Source organism: Geotrypetes seraphini, chromosome 12 (genome assembly GCF_902459505.1).
Source record: "Geotrypetes seraphini chromosome 12, aGeoSer1.1, whole genome shotgun sequence".
Classification (NCBI taxonomy): domain Eukaryota; kingdom Metazoa; phylum Chordata; class Amphibia; order Gymnophiona; family Dermophiidae; genus Geotrypetes; species Geotrypetes seraphini.
The window spans coordinates 47,193,484-47,205,927 of NC_047095.1; the positions used below are offsets into that span (position 1 = coordinate 47,193,484).

Genomic DNA, 12,444 nt, shown 5'->3' on the forward strand with positions numbered 1-12,444 from the left:
ATAGGGTAGCTGAGTTTGTTGATGCATAGTGGTGTTGTGGTGACAAGTGGGTGTGGCGAGGTCACGAAGAATTTAGTTTTTTCTGGATTGAGCTTCAGTCTGAATTCTGTTGTCCATTGTTCCATCAAGTTTAGTACTTCTGTAGCCATGGGGGTAGGTTCAGAGAGAGAAGTGGTGAACGGGATAATGATTGTAAAGTCGTCTGCATAACTGAATAATTTTATACCTCGCTGGGCCATCTGTGCGCCTAGTGATGACATGTAAACATTGAAGAGCAGTGGGGATAGTGGTGACCCCTGTGGAACGCCAGATGGGTTTCTTCAGGTATTAGAGAGGTTGTAATTGAAACGTACTTGGTAGGTGCGGGACATAAGGAAACCTTGGAACCAGTTTAGAACCTCGCCTCTGATGCCAATTGCGTCTAAACATTGTAACAATTTCTTGTGATCAACTAAGTCAAAGGCTGAACTCATGTCAAATTGCATGATCAGGGCGTTATGGCCCTTGCTGAATAGGGAGCGTAAGTAATCCAGGATCACTACGATCACTATTTCGGTGCTAAACAGAGGTCTGAAGCCAGATTGGGTTTCATGTAAAAGAGAGAACTGATCAAGGTATTCCATCAATTGGGTATGTACCAGACCTTCCATGATTTTTACAAAGAGTGGGATGGATGCTACTGGTCTATAGTTGGTTACCAATGCTAAGGATTGTTTATGATTTTTTGGAATTGGGGTAATTATAATGTGACCGTTATTAGTTGAGAATTTTCCATTTATGATTTTTTGGAATTGGGGTAATTATGTGACCGTTATTAGTTGAGAATTTTAAAATTATCAGTCAGATAGTTCCACAATGTTAAAGTTTAATAGGGCTGCTTTCATAATGTCAGGGGGACAGGGATCAAGAATGCAGTGCGATTAGTGAGATGAGAAGTTTCTGAACTGTTACTGGATCGAAAACCATGTTGAAAAGGAAGGAGTACAGAAAATTTATCCAGATAGTCAGATAATTGTTTTCTTTTATGTCATTTGACCAAACCAGTACTCTAGTCCAGTGTTCGTCAACCTTTTTACACCTATGGACCGGCGGAAATAAAATAATTATTTTGTGGACCGGCAAACTACTAAGGCTGAAATAAAAAACCTGTTTCCGCGGGCTCGGTCCCCACAAACTATCTGATCCCATCTGCACAAGCCTCAGTTATGATTTTATATTGAACTAGTCTTTAAGCCCGTTACATTAACGGGTGCTAGAAAGCCCGCTTTCCCTCTCCCCCTCCAGTTCCTCCCTAACTGTCTCTCCGTGGCCCCCCTTCTGTCTTCCCCCAATAAGCAAAACGATCTGCCTCCCAGCACACCTCTCCCCCCAAAACAGACCCCTTTCCCTCTACCCCTCCAATTCCTCCCTGACTGTCTTTCCGTGGCCCCCCATTTTGTCTCCCCCCCCAAGCAAAACTGTCTGCCTCCAAGCACACCCCTCCCCCAAAGGAGGCCCTGTTCCCTCTCCCGCTCCAGTTCCTCCCTGTCTCTCTGTGGCCCCCCTTCTGTCTCCCCCCCAAGCAAAGCTGTGTGCCTCCAAGCACAGCCCTTCCCCAAAGCAGGCCCCTTTCCCTCTCCAGCTCCAGTTCCTCCCTGTCTGTCCGTGGCCCCCCTTCTGTCTCCCCACCAAGCAAAGCTGTGTGCCTCCAAGCACACCCCTCCCCCATAGCAGGCCCCTTTCCCTCTTCCGCTCCAGTTCCTCCCTGTCTCTTCGTGGCCCACCCGATTTTTTCTTCTCGCGGTCTGGCCAGCTCTCCTAATCCCTTGCCGCCGCCGCCAACCCCCCCTTCCCTTCCCGCGGTCGACAAACCTCTTGGCTCCAGCAGCGGCCGCAGCACTGTAAACACACTGCTTCGCGGACTCTACTGCCCCGATTTGCTCTTCCGTGTCCCTGATGATGTCATCAGAGAAACGGAAGAGCAAATCAAGGCAGTAGAGGCTGCGAAGCAGCGTGTTTACAGTGCTGCGGCCGCTGCTGGAGCCAAGAGGTTTGTCGACCGCGGGAAGGGAAGGGAAGAGGGTGGCGGCAAGGGACTAAGGTAGCTGGCCCGAACGCGAGAAGAGAAAATCGGGTGGGAGACTCAACGGGGATTGGGGGGGAGAGGTGAAGACGACGACGAAGACGAACTGAGCCCTTGCTTTCTCCCTAGCTCCCAGTGCCCTACCGGTCTGTACACTGCGATCTGGAGAGTAGGGAGTCCAAGGCAGGGCGGCTGGAAAGCAATGCGGCTGGGAAGCAGTAAGGCTGGGGACTCACGCATGCGCACTCCTGCAAAGCCACGGACATACATCTCAGGGATTTCAGATCACGCAGGTCTGAGTGCGCATGCGCGTCTAGTGTTTTATTATATTAGATGTATTTTATTAAAGTACAAAAAGAAACAATATTCTGTACAATTGTCATTTTATAAATACAAATAATACAGAGCAAGGATCAACAAAACCCCTGTCTCCCCTCCCTTTCACATATATCCTCTCTACTATCAAGAAAACTGAATAAGCCAAATTATTACAGAATGCTACACAGAAATATCATGCTAACAGAATACCGCAGTCACACATGATAGAAACAGTGTTAGGGGAGTGCAACTAGAGCAAATGCCCCCTGGTCAGAGAGAGCCCTAAGCCAGCTGAAAGCTAAAGATGCACTGCCTGGGCTTTGCAGTCCCCAGTTATGTCTAACACAAGATCTAGCAGGATGCATATTTCAAATCTGATATATTCTAATCACAAAATAGAAATAAAATTATTTTTTTCTACCTTTTGTTGTCTCTGGTTTCTGCTTTCATCTTCTTTTCACTCTCTTCCTTCCAGCGTCTGTCTTCTCTGTCTTTTCAATCCAGCATCTGCCCCTTCCATCAACTGTCTGCCCTCTCCCCCTTCCATATGGTTTCTGCCTTCTTTCTATGCCCCTCTCACCTTTTCCCTTTCCATCCAGCCTGCGCCCCTCTCTCCTTTTTACATGATTCATTCTGCTCTCTTCATTTCTATCACTCCTATACCAGATCTAGCATCTTTGTCCCTCTCTTCTTACCCTCTTCCCAGCATCAATCTCTCTACTTTCTCATTCCTCCGTCTCTCCCATTTCCCTCATCTGATCTCTCCATTACACCCTGACCCCTTCCCCTCCTCTAATCGCCTTGCCAGCTGTTTCCTTCCTTTTTTCCTCCTCCCCTGTCCAGTAGTAATTCTCTTCCCTTCTCCCCTCCCAGCAGCATCTCTCCTTTTCCCTCTCTCCCTCCAGGTCAAGTAGCAGCTCTCCCTTTATTTTCCCTTGTCTAGCAGCTTCCCAGCCTCCAACAATGGCTTCATCCCCTTCCTTCTGCTCCCCTCCCAGTAGCTCTCAGTACTTGCCTGCTGCAGCGCAGCGAATCACTTAGGCAGCCTTGGGTCCTTTGATGGGTCGTGCCGCCTGAGGAAAGAGGAAGATGCATCATCAGAGGTGGGCCGTGACTCAGCAAAAGCCCCAAGGCTGCCGAAGTGAATCGTTGCGCTGCTGCAGGCAAGTACTGAATTGGGCCCCCCTGATCTCACCAGCCCTGCAAGGGCCGTCATGAAATTTCAGCACGTCAATCTCACCGGCCCTGCAAGGACCATCAGGAATCTTCTGTGGACCAGCACCGGTCTGCGGACTGGCGGTTGAAGAACACTGCTCTAGTCTGTATTGACATAACTACATTCTCACAGATAACTACCAAAGGAGCCAATGGACTAAAGTGCATAACTCTTCAGGGCACATTTGCACATCATTAACATTCTCCATTAATATGTACTGTACATACCAGGTAAAGTCAAGTGTTCTTTTAATAAGTCAAAGTGACCTGAAAGTCTGTTATGCCATTATTACATTCTGCAAAGTATTTGCTCTATTGCCCCCTTGGAGGTAAAGAATTAAAAGTTCATAGAAAGTTTATTTTCCAGTTTTTTTGCATTTCAAAACAGGCTGCTGCGTAGTATATTTGTATGTTAAAATCAGCAGGTTAGTCAAATTTTTCAGTGGTATGGATGTTTTCATGTAACATGTATAATACTAATTTGTGCTATCTTCTAGGGGTGTTGGGATGTGCAGCTAGAAAAGTTTTATTTTGTGTTATTTCCTGGGAATGTCTGCTCTTCACTGGAATTTAATCAGTGTGTGCTGTTTTGGAAAGAGCTCAGAGTCTTTCGAAAAAAGTATACCCTATTCATGACTATGACTCTCCTTCTGAATGGTGTCTTCTTTTTAATGCAAAAAAACCCCATGAATCCTGCTTGTTTTCATTTGCACATCCCTACTATCTTCTACTGTTTATCTTCATTGTAAGGTATAGACTACTGCTCCGTGGTACAAGACACACCTCTGTTCTTTACCATATTGCTTTAAACTGGAAGGCTCAACATAGAACAGGTTACACGAACAACACACAAATACATGGTACCTAGCAACATTTAACAGTGTCTAGAAATACTATCATGTCCAGAGAGAACATTTATAATGCTATTTCACATACTGGGCTAAGGAATTAGCTTTTTTTAACAGTTCAATAGGAGATTAAAACATCATCTTAATGGCTTTCACTTGCTGCCATGTATGTGCCAGATAAGCTTCCCCACATAAAAATAACTATTTTAGATTGATTACAAATCTTCCATATCCATTTGTATCCTATTTCTACAATAGTAATTCATCTCTCTGAACTGGTAATGAAGGCTAATTTGTAGAATGAGGTATCAATAAAATTCTATTTGTGGAACAATGAATCTGTCAGCCCTCTGAAGGCAAAAATGATTTACCCAGCATACTTCTATACAGTTTATTTCACTAGAGATTGCAGCTTTATACACAGTATAAAAGGAAATTCTGATACCACAAATTTGTATAATTTGCATACTGTATAAAAACAGAATTTACATAATACAGTATTAAGTACCTATTGTTAGAACAATATTCAATGAGCTTTAGAGAATAAAACCCTGCATATAAATGGACGACTGTTCTCTGCACAGTGCAAACCAATGTCTTCATAATATTTTAATTCAAAAAATGTGGTTCTAATACATAAGGTTTACAAACAGAACAGAAATAAAAATTCTGAAGTAGTGATATGGGCTTGCATGTTTGAGCTGGTGAAATGCTATATCTAAACTCTCCTGACAGCAGCTTCTCTCTTAGCAAGACATCATTTTGGCACAGTCTTATTATTTTGCTTTCTCCTGATCTGGCTAGAATGTCCGAAATCCAGAAGGCAGGAAATGTGGGAAACCCATTCTAAAACATCATGTAGTAATTTGAAAATGATCTGGAAGGGATTGTGTCATATGTGTTGATATAAACAAGTCAAGAGAAAGGTTTCTTCTTCCCAGACATTGTGAAGTAGGGTGGACAGTGAACATACATTATTACTTAAGAAGAGACTGGTTTTGTTGTTGGTAGACCACAACACCAACAATGTTTTTACTTCCTGATAGCCATTTTATTATTATTATTTTAGTTTTTTGATGTCCATAACTTTAATAAATAGTAGAAAAATAATCATTTACTTAAAAATTTGAGATGCATGGTTTAGTTCTTATAGTAGGTCCCCAAAACAGCAATACTAATAAAATACCCAACTCCCAACAAAAATTAATCCATATGATTACCACATTCTTCAGCTATTTTGCACTCATTGATATTTTTCCAGCTAAAAAAGCAAATGCTTTTTCTTCTCTTGGCTCAGCTTGAGTGCTCCCAAGATTTCATTATGTTTGAAAATTTAACATGCCTTCTGCTCCATCTTATTCTCTGTGCAGGGCCAGTACATACTGTTTTTCTTCTCTCCATAGGAGTCAATCATAGATTTGCAAATGTAGAATCCTTGCAATGAGATTGCTCGGAAGAGTCCCCACCCTTCCCCCAAACAAAAAAAAAAAATGTCTTGGCAAAACCACTGCTGGCAGAAACAGAAGCACAACTGAATAGTCAGCTAATAGCTACGTGTCTCTCAATCCATTTTTCCCCTGCGCTTCTTAAAAAGGTCCTTAGCATTCTGCATCTACAGTATGTACTGTGACTGCAGCCTGTAGATGATGACAGTGATGTAGTGCGGGGTGATGTAACATATAGTGGTGAAACTTGTGACTCAGCAGAGCAGCTGTTTGTGGAGGAGTGTCCAGGTCTAAGTCCTCATCATGGTTCCCCACATCGACCCCAGCTGAAAGAGGGTCATTATTACAGGGCGGGTTTTCACTATCTTCCTGAGGACTCATGGTACTGTAGCCTGGAGGAAAATAATAACAGCACAATAATAGATATTGAGATATATACTGATAAACCATTCAGTGTAGGAGGTATGTGAAAACAAAAGTACACCCTAAGAACAGTTTCAAGCAATAAGCTGGTTGGGCCTTGGGAGCATTCATCAACATCTCTACACTGTCCAATATTTCATATGTGGAAACAGTTACATTCATCCTTTTCAACTGAATGTTTTACGATTAAATCATTATAATGTGCAACAGAAAAACTTGCAAGAGGAGAGAAAGGTGAAAATTAAGTTTATAAATTTAATGAACAGTAAGAACTTAACAGTTCATAGAGGCTTGGTAATAACAGAAATCCACAGAAAACAAACTCCAGTATTTCCAGAGTAAACATACAGTATATGCTGAAAAAGGAAAAGGGATTGGGACTTGTGTACCACCTTTTTGTAGTATTACAACCACACTCAAAGCGGTTTACATACAAGTACTTCAAGCATTTCCCCTATTTGTCCTGGTGAGTTCACAATCTGTCTAATGTACCTGGGGCAAAGGGGGATTAAGTGACTTGCCCAGAGTCACAGGGAGCAACACAGGGTTTGAACCCACAACCTCAGGGTGCTGAGACTGTAGCTCTAATTACTGCCCAATACAAACAACTGGGTAATATTCACAAAAGAATGTGTTCCCAAAATTGCGTCAAATGCAAAAAAACCCAAAGAAGGAACAACCAAAAAGTACATTAAATACCTTTTTAGACTTAAGTGGCGCTCAGAATCCAAGATGGAATGAAAAAACTCGATGTGGGGTACAAACCCCTAAAGAGCTTCTTACAGAATCTATCATTGCACCATTTTGGAGTAAAAGGTAATTAAATGTGCTTGTTGAAAAACGCTCATAAATAGTTTAATGTCCATATAGTGACATTATTATTGGACATTATTACTGGACATTATTTTCACTATATGGACATTAAACTATTTATGAGCGTTTTTCAACAAGCACATTTAATTACCTTTTACTCCAAAATGGTGCAATGATAGATTCTGTAAGAAGCTCTTTAGGGGTTTGTACCCCACATCGAGTTTTTTCATTCCATCTTGGATTCTGAGCACCACTTAAGTCTAAAAAGGTATTTAATGTACTTTTTGGTTGTTCCTTCTTTGGATTTTTTGCTCTAATTACTGCGCCATGGTCATGTTTCATTCTCTGGCTTCCATCAAGGGTAACACTTAATATGACAGTGATATTTCTGGAAGTAAATAGCAATTTCTTATGCTAAGGATCAGAACAGTAATATCACAGGTACCTCTACTCTCCTGCAACATTTCTCTTAAGAAATATCTGCAATATTACTGTTCTGATCCTTATTATTAGAAATTGCTATTTAGTGCTAGAAATACTGCTAGTAGCGTGCGAGCTATAGGCTGAAAAGCTTAAAGATAAGAAAGTTCTCTTTTGATGTGACAAATGGTCAACAGGTAATCAACTAAGTACCTATGGGTTAACTAACTAGGGAGCTGGTTTTTACATGTTTGAAATGGAGCATTTATTTCAGAGCAAGACAAGTTCTGGGTTCTGATAAAAAAATAGCTAATTCTTTCCCATTTTAAGTTGGCTTCATCAGTGGACTTGTAACATAGTAGATGACGGCAGATAAAGACCCGAATGGTCCATATAGTCTGCCCAACCTGATTCAATCTAAAAATTTGTTGGTTTTTTTTTCTTTTCTTCTTCTTAGCTATTTCTGGGCAAGAATCCAAAGCTCTGCCTGGTACTGTTCTTAGGTTCCAACTACTGGAATCTCCGTCAAAGCTCACTCCAGTCCATCTACACCCTCCCAGCCATTGAAGCCCTCCCCAGCCCATCCTCCCCCAAACGGCAATATACAGACACAGACCATGCAAGTCTAAGCAGTACTGGCCTTAGTTCTTCAATATTTACTATTATTTTCTGATTCTAGATCCTCTGTGTTCATCCCATGCTTTTTTTTAACTCCGTCACCGTTTTAATCTCTACCACCTCTCTCGGGACCGCATTCCAGGCATCCACCACCCTCTCCGTAAAGAAGAATTTCCTTACATTGCTCTTAAGTCTACCACCCCTCAACCTCAAATTATGTCCTCTGGTTTTACCATTTTCCTTTCTCTGGAAAAGATTTTGCTCTATGTTAATACCTTTCAAGTATTTGAACGTCTGAATCATATCTCCCATCCCTCCTTTCCTCTATGGTATACATATTCAGAACTTCCAGTCTCTCCTCATACATCTTTTGGCACAAACCTCCTATCATTTTCATCGCCCTCTGGACTGCTTCAAGCCTTTTTGTGTCATGGCTTCTATTAAAATTAGGGCAGTGAAGTGTGGAAGGTGTTGCTTCTGTTACTTGGATATCATATCAGTCTGTTTTAAACGGATATAACTATAAATCGCTTTGCTGTAGCAACACTAAAGGCAATATATTAAGTCCTAAATAAACTATATCCTTTCTGCGGGGCAATAGTTTGATAGAAGGCAGGGTAAGTAGAAATTAGGTTCTTACCTGCTAATTTTCTTTCTGTTAGCCTGTAGACCAGTACAGTTTACTGATGGGTAATAGCTCATTATGACCAGCAGGTGGAGACTGAGACCAAACTTTCGTATGGCACATAATAGCTGTCCCAGTCTGCCGAATAGCCAACAGAACAAAGAAAATCTAACCATAAAACAGGAACAATACTCCCAACAGGAGTAACAACTAATAAACATGAACGCTGTTGGAAAATGCTTAGATAGAGAAGTTGTACAGATTGGACATTTTCCTTGTGGGCACTGTAGTCTGTGCGAGTGTTCCTTTTCTGGACAGGTAATTGAATTAAATTCCGCAAGATTGTGTTAAAACATCATTTAACCTGCATGACAGCGCAAGTAATTTATGTTATATGGTGTCCTTGCGGACTCGTATATGTGGGTAAAACATCGAAAATATTAAAAGCTAGGTTAATCGAACATCGATCCAGCTTACGACAGAAAAACATTGATGCCCCTCTAGTAGCACATTGTATTGCAGCACATCATCTGTTTTCAGATTTGAGGTTTGCAGTAGTAGAAATAATAAGATCTTCACCAAGAGGAGGTGACATTAATGCAATTTTATTAAGAAAAGAGCGCCATTGGATTTTCTACTTAAACAGTCTGACTCCATCAGGTCTGAATAGAGAATTTGATGTATGAGCTCCTTTTTGGGTTTTATGTATCTTTAGATAATGTTGCTGAGTGGAGTCCATCCATAAAGTCATATTTTTTCAATAAAGGAACACAGTGCTCTTTAAAATTTAAAGTTGATTTTATTTAGGTGTGGAGTCTAAGTGATGGTTTTTGGTTGAATCCTCTTAATGCACTGCAAGTATAAGATATATAAACAAATGAATAAAAAATTCTGGTTTGGCTTGGACAATTTATGGGTCAGAAGACCTGACAATGAGGAACAGGAAGATATCCAGCAGGAGGTTCCGGTCCCAGAGACATCAGTACGGTCCTCCCCTAAGAAGCGTAGAGTGGTGGTAATTGGGGATTCAATGCTGAGGGGCACGGAGGGCCCAATCTGCAGACCAGATATTCAATCGAGAGAGGTTTGCTGTTTGCCAGGAGCCAGGATCCGGGATGTAACCGCCTGCTTGGACAGTCTCCTCAAGCCCCAGGACCACTTCCCCATGCTTCTTATCCATGTCGGAACCAACGATACCGCCAGGAGCACCCCGGAGAGGATACCTGAGGACTTTGGTGCCCTGGGTGAGAAGCTGAGGAGGTTGGATGCACAGGTTGTGTTCTCCTCGATCCTTCCAGTAAGGGGCAAGGGAAGAGCCAGAGAGAATCGGATCCAGAAGGCAAACGACTGGCTGCAAGGATGGTGCAAGGAGATGAACTTCGGGTTCCTGAACCACGGAGAGGCACTACAAGGACTACAGGGACCAGATGGGTTGCACCTGTCCAGCAGAGGGAAGAACGTCTTTGGACACCGATTAGCCCGCCTACTCCATAGGGCTTTAAACTAGGTAAGTTGGGGGAGGGTACGGGCACTAATAACCTATCTAATGAAGTAAGCTGCAAATACCATTCAGGATCTGAGGTATATACACATAGCAATCATGGATCTGGGGGGGGTGCTCACATTTCCGTGTTCGGGGGGGATACTGACATTTCCGAGTCCGGAGTAAGTTCACACTGTGTTTCAGGGTCTAAGGAGAATACACACATTGCAAACAATACCAAAGGAGCCGATGGAGCTCAATCGGGAATATCACTAGATAGCCATAACAAACCTAGGATTTGGAAGGCTATGTACGTCAATGCCCACAGTTTGGGCAACAAGATTCTGGAATTGGAGACGGAAATGAGGGGCGCCGACCTAGATGTGGTGGCGATATCCGAAACCTGGCTTACAGACTCTCACAGGTGGGACATGGTCATACCGGGTTACAATTTGTTCCGCCGAGACAGGGAGGGCAAAATGGGAGGAGGGGTAGCACTATATGCCAAAGATGACATCAAAGTTACCAGAATCACAGATATTAGGTACACAGGGGAATCCCTTTGGGTAAATTTGGCCAGGGGAAAGGACAAATGCCTGTACCTTGGCATAGTATACAGACCTCCAAGGCAACAGGAAGACCTTGATATGGAATTAACCGAGGACATAGAGAATATCACCTTGCGTGGGGACACAGTATTGATGGGTGACTTCAATATGCCTGACGTGAATTGGAACACACTTTCCTCTGCGACCGGCAGCAGCAGAAGGCTATTAAACTCTATAAAGGGAGCAAGACTCAAGCAAATGGTTTTGGAGCCAACTAGGGATCAAGCGATTCTAGACCTAATACTTACCAACGGAGAAAGTGTCACAGATGTCTCTGTGGGAGACACGCTGTCATCCAGTGACCACAACATGGTATGGTTTAACCTCAGAAAAGGTTTCACCAAATCCAACACATTAACTAAGGTCCTCAGCTTCAAGGACACCAACTTCGAGGACATGGGGGAATTCATCCATCAGTCGCTGCAAAACCAAGCAGAGACTGATAATGTAGAGGAATTGTGGTCAACACTGAAAGCTACCATACACGAAGCAACAAACCGATTTATTAAATCTGTAAGTAAACGACGAAGAAAAAACAAACCACAGTGGTTCTCTACGGAGGTCTCCAACCTCATAAAAGAGAAGAAAAGAGCATTCATCTCCTTTAAACATTCAGGGAAGCAGGGCTCCAGGGAAGACTATCTGGCCAAGTCAAGAACCGTCAAAACAGCAGTCAGAGAGGCCAAATTGCAGGCGGAGGAGAATATAGCAAAGAATATCAAAAAGGGCGATAAAGCATTCTTTAGGTATATTAGTGATAGAAACAGGAACACAGGAGGGATAGTACGCCTTAGGAAACCGGACGGGAACTATGTAGAATCAGACTCCGAGAAGGCTAAACTGTTAAATGAATACTTTTGCTCAGTTTTCACCCGTGAGACGCAGGGATCCGGCCCTCAGCTACCAACAGGGGATAGCTCGATAGACCCGTTTTGCAGCTTCGAGTTTACGCCCAGTAGTGTTTACAGTGAACTATCCAAACTCAAGGTTCACAAAGCTATGGGGCCAGACAACATACACCCCAGAGTACTCAGGGAGTTAAGAGACACCTTGGCGAAACCACTATCAACACTCTTCAATCTCTCCCTCGGCAAAGGAAAAGTCCCGCTAGACTGGAAAACGGCTAATGTCATTCCACTCCACAAAAAAGGAAGCAGGACGGAAGCTACGAACTACAGACCAGTGAGTCTCACATCAATAGTAAGCAAACTAATGGAAACTCTAATCAAGCACCAATTGGATACGGTCCTTAACGAGGGGAATCTGCGAGATCCCCGTCAACATGGGTTTACAAAGGGGAGGTCCTGTCAATCCAACCTGATCAGCTTCTTTGACTGGGTGACGAGGAAGCTGGATATTGGGGAGTCCCTGGACGTCGTGTACTTAGATTTCAGCAAAGCATTCGATAGCGTACCACACCGCAGGTTGTTGAGCAAGATGAGCTCTATAGGTTTGGGAGATACCTTGACTACATGGGTGGGGGACTGGCTGGGGGGTAGACTTCAGAGGGTGGTGGTGAATGGCTCCCCCTCCGAAACGACAGAGGTGATAAGTGGAGTGCCGCAG

General features: G+C 43.1%; 1 protein-coding gene across 1 annotated transcript in view; it reads right to left on the reverse strand.

The window, feature by feature from the left end:
• Positions 1 to 4,820: 4,820 nt before the first annotated feature.
• Positions 4,821 to 12,444, reverse strand: part of CACHD1 (cache domain containing 1) — a 389,271-nt gene continuing 381,647 nt past the window's right edge. Inside the window, exon 27 of the mRNA XM_033916184.1 lies at positions 4,821 to 6,280. Coding sequence (XP_033772075.1) covers positions 6,042 to 6,280 — 239 coding nt within the window. The 3' untranslated portion in view covers positions 4,821 to 6,041. The remainder of the gene's footprint in view (positions 6,281 to 12,444) is intronic.